The sequence below is a fragment of the Pempheris klunzingeri genome, chromosome 5 (assembly GCF_042242105.1).
Source record: "Pempheris klunzingeri isolate RE-2024b chromosome 5, fPemKlu1.hap1, whole genome shotgun sequence".
NCBI classification, from domain to species: domain Eukaryota; kingdom Metazoa; phylum Chordata; class Actinopteri; order Acropomatiformes; family Pempheridae; genus Pempheris; species Pempheris klunzingeri.
The window spans coordinates 23,632,550-23,649,226 of record NC_092016.1 but is presented as its reverse complement, the minus strand read 5'-3'; the positions used below and the strand labels follow the sequence as shown (position 1 = coordinate 23,649,226).

The 16,677-nt window shown below is 44.2% G+C and overlaps 1 protein-coding gene across 1 annotated transcript in view; it reads right to left on the bottom strand.

Moving 5' to 3' along the window:
• Window positions 1-3,073: 3,073 nt before the first annotated feature.
• jph3b (junctophilin 3b) overlaps window positions 3,074-16,677 on the bottom strand; it is a 40,241-nt gene continuing 26,637 nt past the window's right edge. Inside the window, exons 4-6 of the mRNA XM_070831032.1 lie at window positions 15,629-15,753; window positions 13,539-14,530; window positions 3,074-3,163 (exon numbers count right to left, since the gene is read on the bottom strand). Of these exons, the coding sequence (XP_070687133.1) occupies window positions 3,083-3,163; window positions 13,539-14,530; window positions 15,629-15,753 (1,198 nt within the window). The 3' untranslated portion in view covers window positions 3,074-3,082. The remainder of the gene's footprint in view (window positions 3,164-13,538; window positions 14,531-15,628; window positions 15,754-16,677) is intronic.

The window sequence follows — 16,677 nt, the reverse complement described above, 5'->3', positions numbered from 1 at the left end:
AATGGTTAACTCAGTGTCTGAGTGTTTTTTTGTAGTTCATATCTGAGACCACAAGATGGCGGCAAATGTCCATGTTAAAAGCTGCTGCAGCTGCACAGTCGCTGAAGGATGTGCTGTTGCATCCATCATGACACCTGAGCATGCTTCTTCACAGCTGATAAAAACACCACACGCTGAAAATAACTTTAAAATGTTGAGTAAACCCAGATTTACTTGATCTATCATGTATTAGGTTTTGTCCCCCCCCCCCACGCCCGTTCTTCTGCGTACTTCTTCTCTTGTTTCTGCTCTCCTCCATCAGCACAGCCTCCCTCCATCCTCCCTCTCATTGAGAACAACGTCTCTAGAGGTAAACCCCGCCCACAAGCACAGGCCCCGCCCCTCCATTGACGGAGGAGAATCCAGTTAAGGTTGCTATAGTAACCACACCCCTCCCTCTTGGGCCTGTACCACTCCCTCTCTGCATCAGGGATGCTGCCTGACACACGACAACACACACCAAAAGTATGAAAACACAGCACAGAGAAGAATGAAAAACACGAGAGCCACGAGCCATTTTCTTTCAAACACTTTCATTATTTTCTCCACATAACTCAAAAACAAAACAGAGTAATTTCCCAGAAACAGAAAGAAAGAAAGAAAGAAAGAAAGAAAGAAAGAAGAGTCAAACTATAGAGAGAGAGAGCTTGGCATGCTGTAGCATGCTGCGGACTAACAGGGTGGCGCAGGGCATCGTCACCAGGCTGACGGCATACAGCAGAGCTTCAGTCTGGGACCCAAATGAAATGAAAGTATATCGTTCTGCCTCTCGGGGTGCAGGCACATTAGACTGTACTCTTGTAGTAATGTGGGGGAACACCGGAAATGAGCCTACAGCCGAGTTTGAGTTCCAGTCCATAGTTTGAGAAACGCTGTTGCACAGAAAATCAACAGCGAGCCTCCCAGCCCCCAGGAAGTTGTTACCGATGGCAACAGGCTCAGCCATCCCGTCCCATCATGTGGAAGGAGGAGGATGCACACGCATGTTCACACACTCCGATGAGCGCTCATGTGCACACATGCAAACAAACACAGAGGCTGGTCTGCCAGATGGGTTTGAGACACACACACACACACACACACACACACACACACACACACACAGTGTCTTCACTGGACTATAAATATAGACACATTGTGACTGGTGTTGTGTGACTTTCTTTGTTATGAGCGGAGGAGAAGCTGAGGAGTGGAGGCGGTAAATCCTGACCTCGATCTCGGCCACTGCTTGTGTCTAAGCTACAACAGACTTGCATCATTTCACCAAAACCCTCTCAAACAGTTAGTTCTCATCAGTATCACTTAGCTCCACATAGAGGCTTCAGTGGGTTTCCTTTAACCCAGAAAAGATCAGTAACATACCAGAAAGAAATTTTGACTCTGCTGTCTAATCCCGGGTTCATGATCAGCTCCAAACAGGCTTCTCTCCAAACACTGCTCCTATCAAAACTTAACATGTCGCATGTGCTTCTGAAGCTCTTTTTACTTTCAGATTCAACACACAACTAAGATATTACAGTACATCTGCATGCATTGTTGTACTTTTATCAATTTGCGCTACAAAAGCAAGGCAGGTGGCGACTAGTAGTTTTTTCAGACATCTTGCAAGTATAGTATAAAAGATGTTGTCGTTGTCTTCAGGTTAAGTTTTGAGAGAAGCAGTGGGAGGCACTGATTTATCAGCATGATTTTATATTTAAAGCCATTTTTCTGATTTTGCGCACACAGTCATGGCTTCGGTGAGTGCAGTGTTGCCTCGAAATAGCTCTGGTAGTGGTACAGGAGGCTGCAGGGCTTTGCCAAGGACGGCCTGTCTTGAACTACCACCAACTCAGAGGAAGCTCCATCCTCTGACTGGTGTGTGTGGAGGTGGGAGAGAGTGGGAGGGAGAGACGGAGAGAGCACAGCTGTCAGCTGATGCTAGTAGGCTCGATGTGGATGAGCAGTGACTGTGTCCTCATGAGATGCTCTTGTAAAGTTCATGAACAGCGTGAAAGGCCACTGAGCTGCTTGGAGACCACACGCACACACACACACACACACACACGCACACATGCACGCACACACACATTGCTGGAAAAGACACTGCAGCTTGATACAGACACAAACACACTCGCACACTGCACAAAAACTCACTCGCACTCATGTGCACTGCTATCACACTGTATATACTGTACACAGAGACGCACATGAGCATGCTCTCATTTCACACACACACACACACACACACACACACACACACCCTCTCACTCCCAGCATGAGATGAGGAATAACAGGAGACAGACATCAGAGCAGGGATGGATGAATAAGAGGGATGGGGTAAAAGAGTGAGTGTGTGTGTGTACATGTGTGTGTCTGGACAGGAAGCAGGCAGCACACACTCGCCAGCTCCTAAGACATACAAAGACACACACACACACCTTGAACCCATCAGTAACAACGCCGGGGCAGACGGAGGAACCAAAAGGCAGGAGTTATATAAAGAGGGGTGGAGGGTTACAAAATAAAGAATATATCCATCAACATATTGTACATGAGAGAAAATGTTAATAAATAAATTTTACGTTACAAATCTGTTGAAAACTATGATTTGAAGATGAAAAAGTCTGTCTCGTCAGTCCTGTCTGCAGACAGTGGAAGCAGACATCTCGCTGTAATGCCAGCAGCAGCTCTCGCGGCCTGGGGACCAGACCAGTTCAGTCCATTAGAGTATGTATGTGAGCTCCTGTAGCTCACTTAAGTCCACTTTCTGGACTCTGTTATCTCCCTGTAGTCCAGTTCCCTGGAACGCTTCACCCCACTTTCGTCCACTTCTTTGGGCTTTGCACTTCAGCATCTCTTCCGCAAAGACTGGACCAAGCTTAGCCCATGTTAGCCGCCTTTAGCCCAAATGATGGCGGAGCCCTGCCTGGTCCTAGTCTTCCTCCAGCCGGTCGCAGTCCTCTCGCCTGGAACACGAAGGGGCTGCAGATTGGTCGTAATACTCATATGAATTTATAGTTGTTGTAGCATAGATAGGCTGACTCTGAAAGCGGTGCTGTCTTTAAATAAAAAAGTGGATAAACAAAATAGCCACTCCAATGTTGAGCAGAATCACCATGACAACCAGGATAGAGCTGTAGGCCTGCGTGGGAGAGAGAGAGAAAGAGAGAAAAGGGGAGAGTGTCAATAATAAGGACACACGCACACAAACTCATACACACATAGACACAAAGCTCACGCATGAGGCCGTTTTCATACAGACAGTGTATCTAACCTGCACACAAACCTACACACAGTCGTTTATATTCACTCCAAAGCATCAGCAAATTCACCTTCATTACCACTGCTGGCCATTGATGTATCAATTTACATGATATGCAGTATGAAAGGAATCACTGAAAAGAAGTTAGAGTAGAACACAAACCTTCAAACCAAGCAGTGGTGGAGTGTAGGTGGTGAGGTGCTCTGCTTCAACACAATTTAAAGGACCAAACCACTGTTTACAACATAAAGGCTGATGACTCTCCTCTATTTCTATCAGTGCATTTCTGCAGAATTGTTGGTGATTAAAGGACTTTTTGTGTTGTTGTTGAACTAATTTCACACTTATAATGTCATGTTCATTGGACCTTGCGTAAGTGCATGCACATCAATAATCTCACTGCTGTCGGGTGAATTCTGGTAACTGTCACTTCAGCTGGAGGAGGCTCTTTTACTGGTTCAGAGAGTCCTACAGCCCTGGGGTTTATAAAACCTTTTTTTAAAAAAAAAAAAAAAAAGCAAGACAAATTAACTCAAACACATGGCTGTCAAGTTAAACACAACGTTCTGACAGCTGGAAGATGTAAGGTTTTCACCTGACAACAGCAATATTCTCCCTTTACTGAATAAATGTTGATACTGTCTTTAGTGCTGCTGTGTGATTATACAAACTAATGAAGCTCATTTCTGCCACAGTGTGGCTGTTGGTCTCTTCAGAGACAATACTCACAAATCAGAGCTCACTGTTTCTTAATTGAAAATAATGTGACTGAGTATAAGGACATAAGATGTTACTCAGAGTTAAACTGGGAATCAAAAATGACCCCTACAGTCAGCCACTTCAGTTTTGTGATTTAACTGAAGGAAACTATGAGGCATCCAGACACTAATCCCATTAAGTTTAATTAATTATGTAAAATAGCCAAATTAACAAATTCCCATGGTTTCACAAGTACATTAAGCTGGCATAACAATGATAAGAGACACAAATTGACGGATAATGTGCTCTAAAGGAAGCATGTAAGGGAAGAGTAAGACAAGGCCCAGGACTGAGCCTTGAGGATGTCCTCAGGTCAGAGGAATAAACTTCAAATATCGCTGAAACTGAATGAAGCAGAGAGAAATGTAAGTAGGCGATGAAGAAATGGCCAGATAATAGTTTCTCACAACAGGGACCTTGCACAAATGAACTCAGAGTTTCTGTTATTTCTGTTATGTGATGGGTAAATGCACCCCATCCCCACACAGCACTATCTATACTAGATATCCCAACCCGTCTCCTCAGACGATCTGATAACACGTTATTACTAAACAGATTCACTTGCAGTGTTATTTGCAGTGTTGGGTGCGGCATTCAACGCAAAGTGCATGGAGATAAGACCCAGCAGCAACAATGATAAACATACGCAGCGCAATAATGAAGGAGCCATTAGCATCTTAAGATAACTACTACAATCGTGTGTTGATCCCACAGGGAAGCCCACCCTCTCTGACAGAGCCAGGTCAGAGGGTTGAGCTCGGCTGCAGAGCAGCAGCCGGGAGCTGGTGGGGAGTCAGTGTCTTGCTCGATGACACTTCAGCAGATGCTTGCTGACAACCTGGGTCATGTGGGTGAAGGCCAGTCTTTCTGACCACCTGTCCACTCCAGGTAAATATGTGAAAGTGAATCTAGCCTATTCTTTGATGTTACCATTGATGCAGCAGTTTTTTTTTTTTCATCTTCACACAGAATCCCTCACAAATGGTGTCCCTCGCTTGAAAATGAAACATTTTACTAGTATTTACTGTACATTCAGTGTATTTTGGTCTTGAGGGATTTGAGAGGAGAGGAGATGCAGCAGACCTATGGTTTTAATTAAGTCTACCTCTAAAATAAATGTAACAATAGCTGCAGTGGGAGAAGGAAAATGGGACTCAGAGTAACACTACGCACTGATAATAAGCAGCATTAGTGCAACATTGTTGTAAATCAATCTGTCCGGAGTGGCCGCTAACAAGGTTTCTGCTGATCAATCTGGTGATAGGCTTATCACAGATCTGTGTCATTGATGAAATCCTCTGATAATCAGCCTTTTCTTCCTCTGTTTAGTAAGAACATGTGTGCTTTTTATGTAACCATGCAAGCATTATACATTGTCTGACTTATAGATACCAATTTCCTATGGGTTTTCTGTGGAGTTTCCACTTTTGGAGTGGTTACTTGGTTATTGTGAATAATTTGATTATTTTTCACTTTAATTTGAGCTGAAGGAGCATTATCATTCACAATAAGTATTTTCAGTGAGTAAATCAGACGGAAACTCTCTGATCTAAGCAACAAGATCAGCCTCTTAAATGAATAGTTGATTCGAAGATACATTTATTTGCTGTCTTGCTGAGACTTAGAGGATTGGTGTGACTCTAATATCTGTATATCATTAAATTAAAACACACAACATACAATGTGTAATTAGACAGCTTTAGAGGTGCTGGTAGGCAAATTTCCTTAACTCCATGCTTCATGTCTTCATGCTAAGCTATGCAAATGGCTGCTGGGTGTAGATTCATATCAGTGAGGCCTTTACAGGTCAACCTGAACTCCAGGATCTGAGACCCAACCTGGCATTTGTACAGGTTCATGTTTTGTTAAGTTTTATGTCATGCTTTATTGTGGTCAATCCAGCATAAGGGCTGTGTATTGGCAAGCCTTTCTGTATTTTTGATCTCCTTTTATTAGGCGGTTATATGTTGTATCTGACATGAATGTTTTTAGCAGTAACTTTTGTAGCAGTTTTAATTAGTGGGTTTGTCAGGTCCATAAAAAAAAAACCTTAGATGGGTCTGCAATGTCTTGGGCAAAAAAAGGGTCAGTATTTATACATATTTTGCAAATTATCGGGTGCAACTGGCTCTCGGCACAAATTTCCTGGGTCTATTATGGTTCACATCCGTCATTTATATGTAATAATCTGAAATATGTGACTCTGTGAAATCTGTAATTCTACTATCTACTATCATTTGTTCAACTATCAAGTATGACTATGTGAATGTGCAGACTGGTACCCAAAAATGCTTGACTCGCAACCCATTTTCTAATAACTACTATTTACTTTTCAGAAACACATCTACAGAGCCACTTTATTCTTAACCTTCCTGGTGTGAAATCATGAAAATACACAGAGCACAGAGTAGTACTCTATGTATTGCACTTGCAAAGATCAGGTTAAGTATAATCACAGTGCAAATAGTGTGAACCCCCATTTGGTGTTGTTTTCCCTTTGCTTCAAACTACTGTGAACCACTTTGCTGTCATTAATAGAGAAATGCAACTTAATCTCTGTGCCAGCTCCTTGACCCCAACCAAACGCCTTTTTAACAGAATGCCTATTATCTTGAGAATAAAGTGCCAGCAAATAGCAAATCATTTTCCTGCTTACTGGTGTCTTTCCTTTGCACTAAGCACTCAGCCACAGTGAAGCATCTCTTGAAGAAAAGTAACTTAGATTACTTCAGTCCAAATTTAGGACAATTTGATGCCATTGTTAAGTAAAATCACTGGAGAGACACTTTTAATCATAATTGATTATGTGCATTGACTTCAACTCTACAGAGCTTTAGTGTCTTTTAGCTACTCCTTTGTTGTATCGCCAACAAATTTAATTTTTTGTTCAGTTTTACAACTCTCATCAACCCCTTCTTGCAAATAAGCAACAATAAACCCACAGCACTCTTTCTAACCATTCCCAAATGGCACACAAAGCTGGAGGGTAGCAAGTGAAGACAGTTGACAAACATTTAGCTAAACAGCCAGATACCGTAGACCAAAACAGAGCTAAAAGAAGAGTGAATACTAGACTTTAGATGCCCTGAAATGAGTCAAAATGAATGCTAATGTTGTTCCACGTCTCTTGAATGTGTAAAGACAACTGTAGTCAACTGTTTGCCGACACCAGAGCCGTAGGAATGTCAATAGGTGATCATTTGTCAAGCTGAGACTGTTCTTTTGCCCCAAAGTGATCAAAAAGAAGGCTGTTCGTGCAGAGCTCAGGGACTTCTTTTGATGCACCAACATATTCTATACTTTATAATCAAAGAAAAACTACAGAGATGTCAGAGGCTCTATGGCACAGTTTTAAATTGGTTTAAGTGTTTTCTATCTAGCAGAGATTACGCTGTTGGCTTTCTTAGTGACCACTCTTCTGTTAATAGTGACTTGGGGCATGCCCCAAGGCTCAAGTCTAGCACCACTGTTGTTCAGACATTCAAAATATTATCAGTGTACATACACCTGATTTTCACTGTCATGCCATGACCATATACAGCTATTAGATGATTCTGCAGGTCTATGGAACTAAAACTACTTTGTTAAGGTTAAAAAACGATTAGTTCAGGCAAATATTAAGTGCAGGTCTGAAACACGAGACACGAATCCAGTCTCCTGCATGAAAGCGACTAACTACACCACCAGCCACTCTAACAATCTGCCTCAATATATTAAGGCACAGTACTTCCTGCACTGACACAGAATGCTGGCATTAGACAAAAATCATGAGGAGAAGAATCGGCTAATATGGACATAATCCTTACAGGGCTGAAAACTGCTCAAAGGCAAAAGTTCTAGTAATTGGAGCACATGCTCAGAGACAGACATTGTGCAATGACTTAAGATCCTTGACACAAAACATCAAGCCCCAAGCTACTAACCTTGGTTTGCTTTTGATCCCCATCTGAATTTTGAAGCTCACATGCAAAACATAACAAGCACTGGCTTTTATCATCTCAGGAAATACTGCAAAAGTATCTGCCATATCTCTGCCCCACAGATACCCAGAGATCTATGTCTGCTTTTGCTACCAGCAGGTTTGACTTCAGTGCTGCAATGCTTTCTTTTGATGCCCACCAAGGCAAGCTTTAGACAAACTGCAAACCAGCCAAAATGCAGCAATGTGTGTGCTGACCAGGATCAGCAGAGGACATATTATATATTAGGTGTATCGGTACACCTGTTTTGAAGACTCTTGGGTAGTAGATTCTTCTTTGTACATATTGAGATTCTGCCCTTGGTTTTGAAAACAATCACTGGGCTGTTTGCATGACAAGCATGATTTAAAGATGTGTCCCTGCTAAATGTGTTCATTCGTCTGGCCGTGGCCTTTCAGTTGTTCCATGATATACCGTTCCATGAACATTGTGACCAACAGACAAGCAGGTAATTTTTTCCCCTCTTTGTCATCATGCTAGCTTTTGTTATTGCAGGCTGTGATGGGCTCGGTCATACAGGGACACATCTCACTAAGGTGTTGTTCCTATAAATATGAGCCTTTGGGATGCACAGTGTTCCATGATGACGACTGGTTAATGTCTTTGAGTGGACACAGAGGTGCAGTGCTATTTTTGTACAGAGGTTTCATGCTATATTGGACACGATAAAAGTACGAGTAAGCATCTTTTTTCTCATTTTTATATAACACACCTTTGTATTGCAATCTTACACAAACAGCATCGTATCAGTTTGATTACCTAATTGATGAAAAGGAGGTTGTGTGTGTGCAGCTGCACGTCTGTGTGCCAGAGCAGCCTCAGCATTCCCATGGTGTTGGTAACGTTCCCTGTGTATATTTATCCGAGTGTGATAGTATCTGTGTATGCTGTGAACCTGCCTTACACAAATCTCACTTGCCTCTCTGTGGCTGCAAACACATACACACACACACACACACACACCCCACCTCCACCCACCCCCCGCCCCTCTGTCACTGACACACGCCCACCGATTGGCCGCCGTTGAAGCAAGGCATAAGCTGTTCCTTAGCAACAGAGCACTAGTTAACCAATAGGGGGCCTTCTGTGAGGAAGGGGCTAGTTTGCCAGTCTGCTGTTACTAAGGTGCAGAGAGGACCGCTGGGGCTCTCTCTCCGCCTGTATATCTGTGTGTGTGTGTGTGTTTTAGGCTTCATGTTTTCAAGTAGCAGGTAGCAGCAGCAGCCACTAAACTACTGAATAACCGACTTTGTTCACCGTGCCAGAGTCATCACACTGCTGAACACAAATTTAAATTAAAGTGATCAAGTTGTGTGAGGAGTATGGAACTATATTTAACAGTGTGTACAGAAGTCTGTGTGTGTGTGTGTGTGTGTGTGTTTGTGTGAGAGAGAGAGAGCGAGCTTGTATTCATATTGTGCATAAAGTGCATGTCTGTGGTGTACGATGTGTTGTGTTCACTTGCTGCTGACTTTCCTGTTGGTTTCATTAGCTAATGCTGCGACCGTATTATCATCTGGGATTAGCGTGGCTGGGGCCGTCCACCAGCCTGAGTCAAGACGTAGCCAAAAAATATATTATAACGGCATAATCCCCCTGCTTGCTCATTGTAAAAAAATCTTTCTTTATTTCACAAGGTTAAACCTTGTGCCTCTCCCCCAGGATTATCTTAATATGTGGGATAACATTGTGTTATGTCACTGGGGATGGAATGTATCCTCATGACAGTGGGCAACAAATCCTTTTAGTCAAATCAATGTGTGGCAGTGACACGACAGATATGACAAATGCACCATACAGCTGCTGTCCAGGGTGATATTAAGTCCAAGCAGAGTCATGTAGAGGTTCAAACTGCTTAAAGCTGCTACAATATGCTTTAATCTTAACAATGGATACATTTACTATGTGTAAAGTGAAATAGGCTGCTCACAGTGATGAGCCCCACAGAGAATTATTAACTGGCTCTACGCTTAGGTTTTCTAACTCATTGTTTTGGTTCAGTCTCAGCACTCTGATCCGTGTTGTTTCCTGCAGCAGCTGTTTTCACCTAAAAAGCTCTGATAAACCACTTTAAGCTACCTGCCCTGCACCAAACTGCAGACAGACAAAGTTAGACCTCGCTGGTGAACACAGTGGACCATTTAGCAGCTAAAGACACAGATATTTCCCTCAGGAATTGATCGAAACCAAAAACTGGGCCAAAAGGAAAGTGAGTATTGGCCTTACACTGATCAGGTAACCAGAATCACTCAACCAAAATGTTTGCAATATCAACTTTTTAAGATCATAATATCAGTGTTGTGTTTTCAGCCTATTCTTTCACTCCAAGCAGACAAACAAACATACCATTGGTTGGACCTGTCTCTGTTTCGCCAGGTAAGAAAGACTTTTTCCCCAGTTGTTGTGGAAGAAAAGGCTCAGAGCCCTAACCTCAGCGCCGTCCAATACCTTTGGGTTGTAAACCAGGCCTTACCGCCCAACGTCACTGTTGAACCTCACTAATGCTCATGTGGCAGAACTGAAGCAAATCTACTCTATATCTAATCTTTCCTCTGTTTAAGCTATTATCTATCTGTTATTAGAATAATTTACCCATCAGGGAAATATGTGGGAAAATGGCAATGCGGAAACTCCACCAGATATAATTTTACAACGGCTCATTAGGCTTAGCAACACAAACAGACAGACAGGCTTTAATCAAGCCCCCATCACATCAACAGTGGAAAATTAGGCTGAACAAACATGTTTTTTGCCCTTTAAAGGATTCTGCTGAAAAAGTGTGTCTACCACGAACACTGTACACCTGTAAACTATTATCATAACCAACAGGAATGATGGCCAAATAAGACAGTGACAGTATTTGTGGAGATATTACCTGAGCCCTCATCTTTTTAGTTGTATTGCTGAACCACAACATATTAACAAACAGACAAACTCTGCTGACAGTGGCCATCTGCATTGCAGCTTTTTGTCCCTGAGTGAATTAAAAATGCTTTCAGCACACATTTGCCAGTGTGATGGTTGATAGCACAAATGAGGGAGTTCATCACTGTCACTGGAAAGTCTGTGATCAGCCACAGCTCGTCCTGTGTATTTGACACGTTACAACACTGGTACCTATTAGAGCAGTACACCTGTAACCACCGGGGACATCCTTTAAGTTCTTTGGTTTTCAGTCTGACCTCACGTGCTGTAAGTATCCTTCATTCATTTATTATCTATTCTTAAGGTTCGTGGGGGGCAAGAGGACTGGACTGGTCACCAATCAGTCTCTGGGCTGACACATTAAGACAGACAACACTCACCTATTTAGAGCCACCATTTAACCTTAATGCCTTTTCTGTGGATCGTGGGAGGAAACCTGCCAGCAGGTTCAAACCTGGAACCTTCTTGCTGTGAGTCAGCAGTGCTAACCACTCAGGTATCTATCAATTAATCCGATTTTATAAAGAGTTTAAATTACACTTCACCTGGCTGTGACTGTGGATCAAATCAGGAAACCTGTGGGGCCAGAAACCCCAAAGAATGAGATGAAAGACGGCAAAATGCTCTGCAGAGCTGAGGCGAACTGCAGAGTCACACGATAATTCTCTACAAGCGAACCTTTTCACACACAAGTGGTCATGAGATCTATTGTGACTATAAAAACATTGATTTTAGCATTAATGTTGAATTGTAAGGATTTAAATTTCACCAGACTTTCCTTTGAAATCCAGTTGACTTTATGTGGTTTGAATTCTCCTCTTTGAAATTTCAAGAAGGTGATTTCAAGCTGTGCGGTTACAAAAGTTTGACTTCAGAATGCTGTCTTAAAGGTTCAGTGTGTAGGATTTAGGAGGATCTACTACTAAAAATGGAGCATAGTATCCATAACGATGTTTCAGTCTTATATAATCACCTGAATCCTGAAAGAGTCGATGTTGTGATGGAAGCCCTTGACTCTGGTTAGCTCTGACTCTGAAGAAAATCTTGCTGAAGACCTTGATATTTTACGCAGCAGTGTTATTGATGCTCCGCAGAGGAGAACAGGGACAGCAGCACTCAGTGTGAACACAGCCTGATGCCCCTTCAATTCTGAAGGTTGCTTCCTGCGATCGGTGCACCACGGGTGCCAAAATACCCAAATGTGGTCAGTCTACGTGCACCACAAATATGTGTAAGTGGTCAGTTGGCTCTCTGAAATCTAAACGAGGATCTATACCCCTTCACATTAGCCCAGATCACGCTCTATGAATCTGTGACAAGCAGAGGAGCATACTTATTATTTAGCACAATAAAAAGCAAAGGAGCTTGATTACTTTGGTCCCAGAAGATATTCTAGAAAGGGAAGGGTGATGAGAGTGGAGTTCAGGTGGTTGCAATTTGCAGTCTCACTGCTAGATACCACCAAATCCCACACACTTGTCCTTTAAATTAGACAAATACTCAGAAAAATAGTTTCTCAGATAAAAACCAGTGTGAATTTGATAAGTCAAGTCCCATGTACACATACACCATGTAAAACCATTTCACTACTGAGACTCTCTTAAGCTTAGCTAAGGTTTGCACTGTTGCCTCACAGCAAGAAGGTTCCAGGTTTCTGTGTGGAGTTTGCATGTTCTCCTTGTGCTTGCGTGGGCTTTCTCCGGCTTCCTCCCATAATCCAAAGACATGCACGTTAGGTTAATTGGTGACTCAATTGGTGAGTGTGACTGTGAGTGGTTGTCTGTCTCTGTGTGTGTTGGTCCTGTGGTTGGCTGGCGACCAGTCCAGGGTGTAAACCGCCTCTCGCCCGAAGTCAGCTGGGACTGGCTCCAGCTCCCCCGCGACCCTGACTGATAAGCGGTATAGATAATGGATGGATGGATGGATGGATGGATGGATGGATTCAGCCGCTCGGCTCCCCAGTTATGGAACTCACTCCCCCCTGACCTCCGCAACACTGGCTCCTTACTACTCTTCAAATCCAAACTCAAAACCCATCTCTTCACACTTTCCTACTCCCTCTGATTCAATTTGCACTGCTCCTGGATTTTATTGCTTGTTTTTATACCTGTTTTATACCTGTTTTACTTGTTGTAGTGTGCTTTTATTTGTATTCTGTATGGCGACCTTGTGAGCCTTGAAAGGCGCCCTAAAAATAAAATGTATTATTATTATTATTATTATTATTATTATTATTATGGATGGATGGAATCTCTTAAGCAACAAAAAAAAGTCAAGGGAAGTTTGAAAGGCAGGACGGCTAATTGTATGGCTACCAAGTGTTTACTCACAGCGGCTGATGATGATGATGAGGTGATGGTGAGGATGGAGATATGTGAGGAGGATGTGTGCTGGAAAGAGTGCATGTTTACTGTTTTCTTTCACCAGTGACCGTAAAAAGCACCTGATCATAATTAGCACAGTGCTAGATATAGTGTTGGCTATATCTAGTGTTGTGCAGCTTTACCGTCCAGAGTTGTTTTGTGTGTGTGTGTGTGTGTGTGTGTGTGTGTGTAACAGAGCTGTGCTGCTGAGCTCAGGATGAGCCTTACCGAGTTGTCTTTGCTCTGCATGAGACTGCGGTCCTGCTGCTCTGGTATGATGGGGGAGGACCTCAGAGGGGGGGAGAGGGTGAGGTCCCGACGCAGAGGCTGTGAATCCATCTTTTCCCCCGGTCTGTCCAGCTTGTGCACTGAGTCTTTACCCCCCTCTCTCCCCTCCTTCCCCTCTCTTCCTTCCCTCCCATCACGGTTCTTGTGCCTCTGTCGGGTCACGGTGTGTGAGCGCCCCTCCCCGTGAGCATGACTGTGCCCGTGCCTCTCCTCCCCATGCCCATGGGGCTTGTGGGTAGTGGAGTCTCTGGGCTGTAAAGGCTTCATCTCCATCTCATAATTGCTAATTTTCTCCTCATCCTGCTCCAGCAGCCGGCCTCCCCTGCCGTGCGCGCCCCTGTGCCCAGACGTCCAAGAGGCAGACGAGGACGACTCCGTCCACCTGTCCCCTCTGGCCTGTCTGTGATTGGATGATCCATGCTCCCGTGACTTGTGATTGGAGCTGTGTTTGTGTCCATTGGTACGGCTCACTCCCCGTCCGCTGACCCCCCCTCCTCCTTTTGACAGCATCCCTCTCCTCTTGTCCTCGCTCCAGCTGTTAGCCCGTGGGTACTCCCCTTTACCTCCTCCTCCGCCTTCACCTCCCCCGCTTCCTCCCTCCATCAACACCTGGATCTCAGTCTGACCTCCTCCACCACCCTTCTCACCCCTTTCTCCCCCATCCTTCCCCCTGTCCCCGTGGTCCACGGCGCTCTGCCGGTGGAAGCGGGCGCTCTTGCTGCGCTGTGATGGCCGGGCTGGGGGAGGCGGGGTGTGGGGTGGTGAGGAAGAAGGGGGACTGAGGTCAGGGGTGGCGGCGTCGTTGGAGGGGTCGTCGGAGCCTGCGCTCTTCACGTAAAGGTCGGGGCTGTCGGCGGTGCCGGCGCTACTCGACAACCCCTCACCCTCCACCTCGCTGGACACCTGGCGTTTGGGACGCTGCACCTCCATGCCTGTGTGAAAAATGACATCAGGTGAGGAAGCCATGAAGGTGTTGACATAGCAACCAACTTTAATGACACCCATATCATCTCAGTTACTAGTGTGGGGACAGGGGTAGAATCTTGAGTTTAATTCAAAAAATGAAATAAATGACTACCCTACCCTTGACGTTGTTATATCAAAATGATAGATTGATGGATGAACATAACAGAACAGTGAATATTCCAGTTACGCCAGCTAAATTGACAGATATAACAGCTGCAGCATGAGTGAAACAAGCAGATGCTGATGGGCTTTAGCACCACAGTGTTTTCTCCCTACTAAGATACATGAATGAGATAAAATAATGTTGTCTTATTGGCCATCACATTAACTACATGATGCCTGAGTCCCACAGGCGCGGAGCGTTGCAGGCTCCAAGGAGCACAGCCTAACAAATTGAAAAGCCATCTTTGTGATGTAACTATTTAATCTCTTGAAAATGTTTCAAAATAAATCTCACAATGGAAAAATAAATCTGGGATGAGAAAAAAAAGTTTCTCTTTCAACTCCCCTCCCTTTTCTGGCCCCCTCCTCTCCCGTAATAACTTTTGTACAGTCCCTTAATTTTCCTCTGTGTGTATCAACACTAACATGTTGCAAAATGTCAGCGCTGATACTTGTTGACATGGAGTTGTTTCTTTAGCCGTGCGAGAAACAGACAGCCCCCGAGAGCAGAGTAGACGGCGCAAGAACGATCACTGTCATCTCAGGTATCTGTGTGTGGGAGTGTACAGTATGTGTCGTGAAGTCAGTGTGTGTGTGTGCGTGTCACTGCGCTGGGCAGTGTGTGTTCTTGTGGGTTGGCTACCTGCAGTGCCGTACAGGTGTGACTGACAGAGGCAGGAACACAAAGCTGGAGGGTGGTTTACACTGACCTTTATCACCAGCCCACACACACACACACACACACACATGCGTATGAGCTTCGTTTGTTCATGCGCATGCACCTGTGTTGTGGCCTGTATGTCTACTTGGCTGGGTTTACAGACACGTGCCAGATACAGGTATTCATTTATGTTGCGATTTACGTTGCGAGAGTGTGTGTGTGTGTGTGTGTGTGTGCCCACCGTTTCCTGGGTGCTGGAAGGAAGGGGAGAACTGCTTGGCGGTGACCCTTGCAAGGCGACTCTCCTCCTGGGCTTTCTGAGCTGCTACTACTGCTGCCTCTGCTTTACCCTGTGCGTGAGCCGTCCTGACACACAGGAGACAGGGGACAGAACGTGTTAATAATCAGACTTTGATTAAGGAATGAGGAAGGACTAGAAACTGAATCGTTAGCAGTGGTGTCCAAAGCTAATTCATGTAAGAAAAAACAGTACAGCAGGTTGGAAGGAGCTCGGGCTCAAAAGAACAGAAGAATGGAAAAACTTACTGTAGGTAAGAAAAAACCACGCACACATACAGCAACTGACCTTTTAGAACAATGAAAGTGCCAACAGTGCACCACAGTATTTCAGTTTCTAGCTGATATAGGGGTGATGGTGGTTGAACCCTGGCTTATTCAATGCACACAGGACCCTCAGAGCACAGCCTCTTCCCCTCCATTAACTTTGTATTGAACTGTGGTGTTTGTTGCCCAAGGGGTGATGGGACACTTTGCAATGTAAACCCAATGTTTTGATGGTTGGAAGCAAACTGTAGCTGTGTGCAAATTAAAGAGTCTGTCCTCACAATTATCCCAAAGGTCTCATGTTGACCTTGTTGGGACCCACATAAAAATAAGATGGTAACCTTTATCCTCCAAACCCACCACCAATAAACCTGATGGAAGGGGGGGGGGGCACCAGTCACAGCAGTTTTACAACTCACTTTTTCTCTCTGTTTTGACCTTCTGCCCACACTAACTCAACATTTTTCTGGAAGTGTTTTGCCACTGTGTGTTAAAAGATCCCTAAAGGAAACTCCCACATTTTACTGCCAGATTCGCTCTTAGAGAACATCGTACCTTAACTACTGTTTACGGGCCACAGAAACACTCAGGACCCTTCTTCCTGTGTTTATGGAAATTCAAATAATGCATCAGCATACAATCACATCACTGTTGTGCTCGTACAAAGCTTTTATTCTCAGGTATCATTATTAAAAGAACACGCAGCGTGCACCGCCTCATTCATAT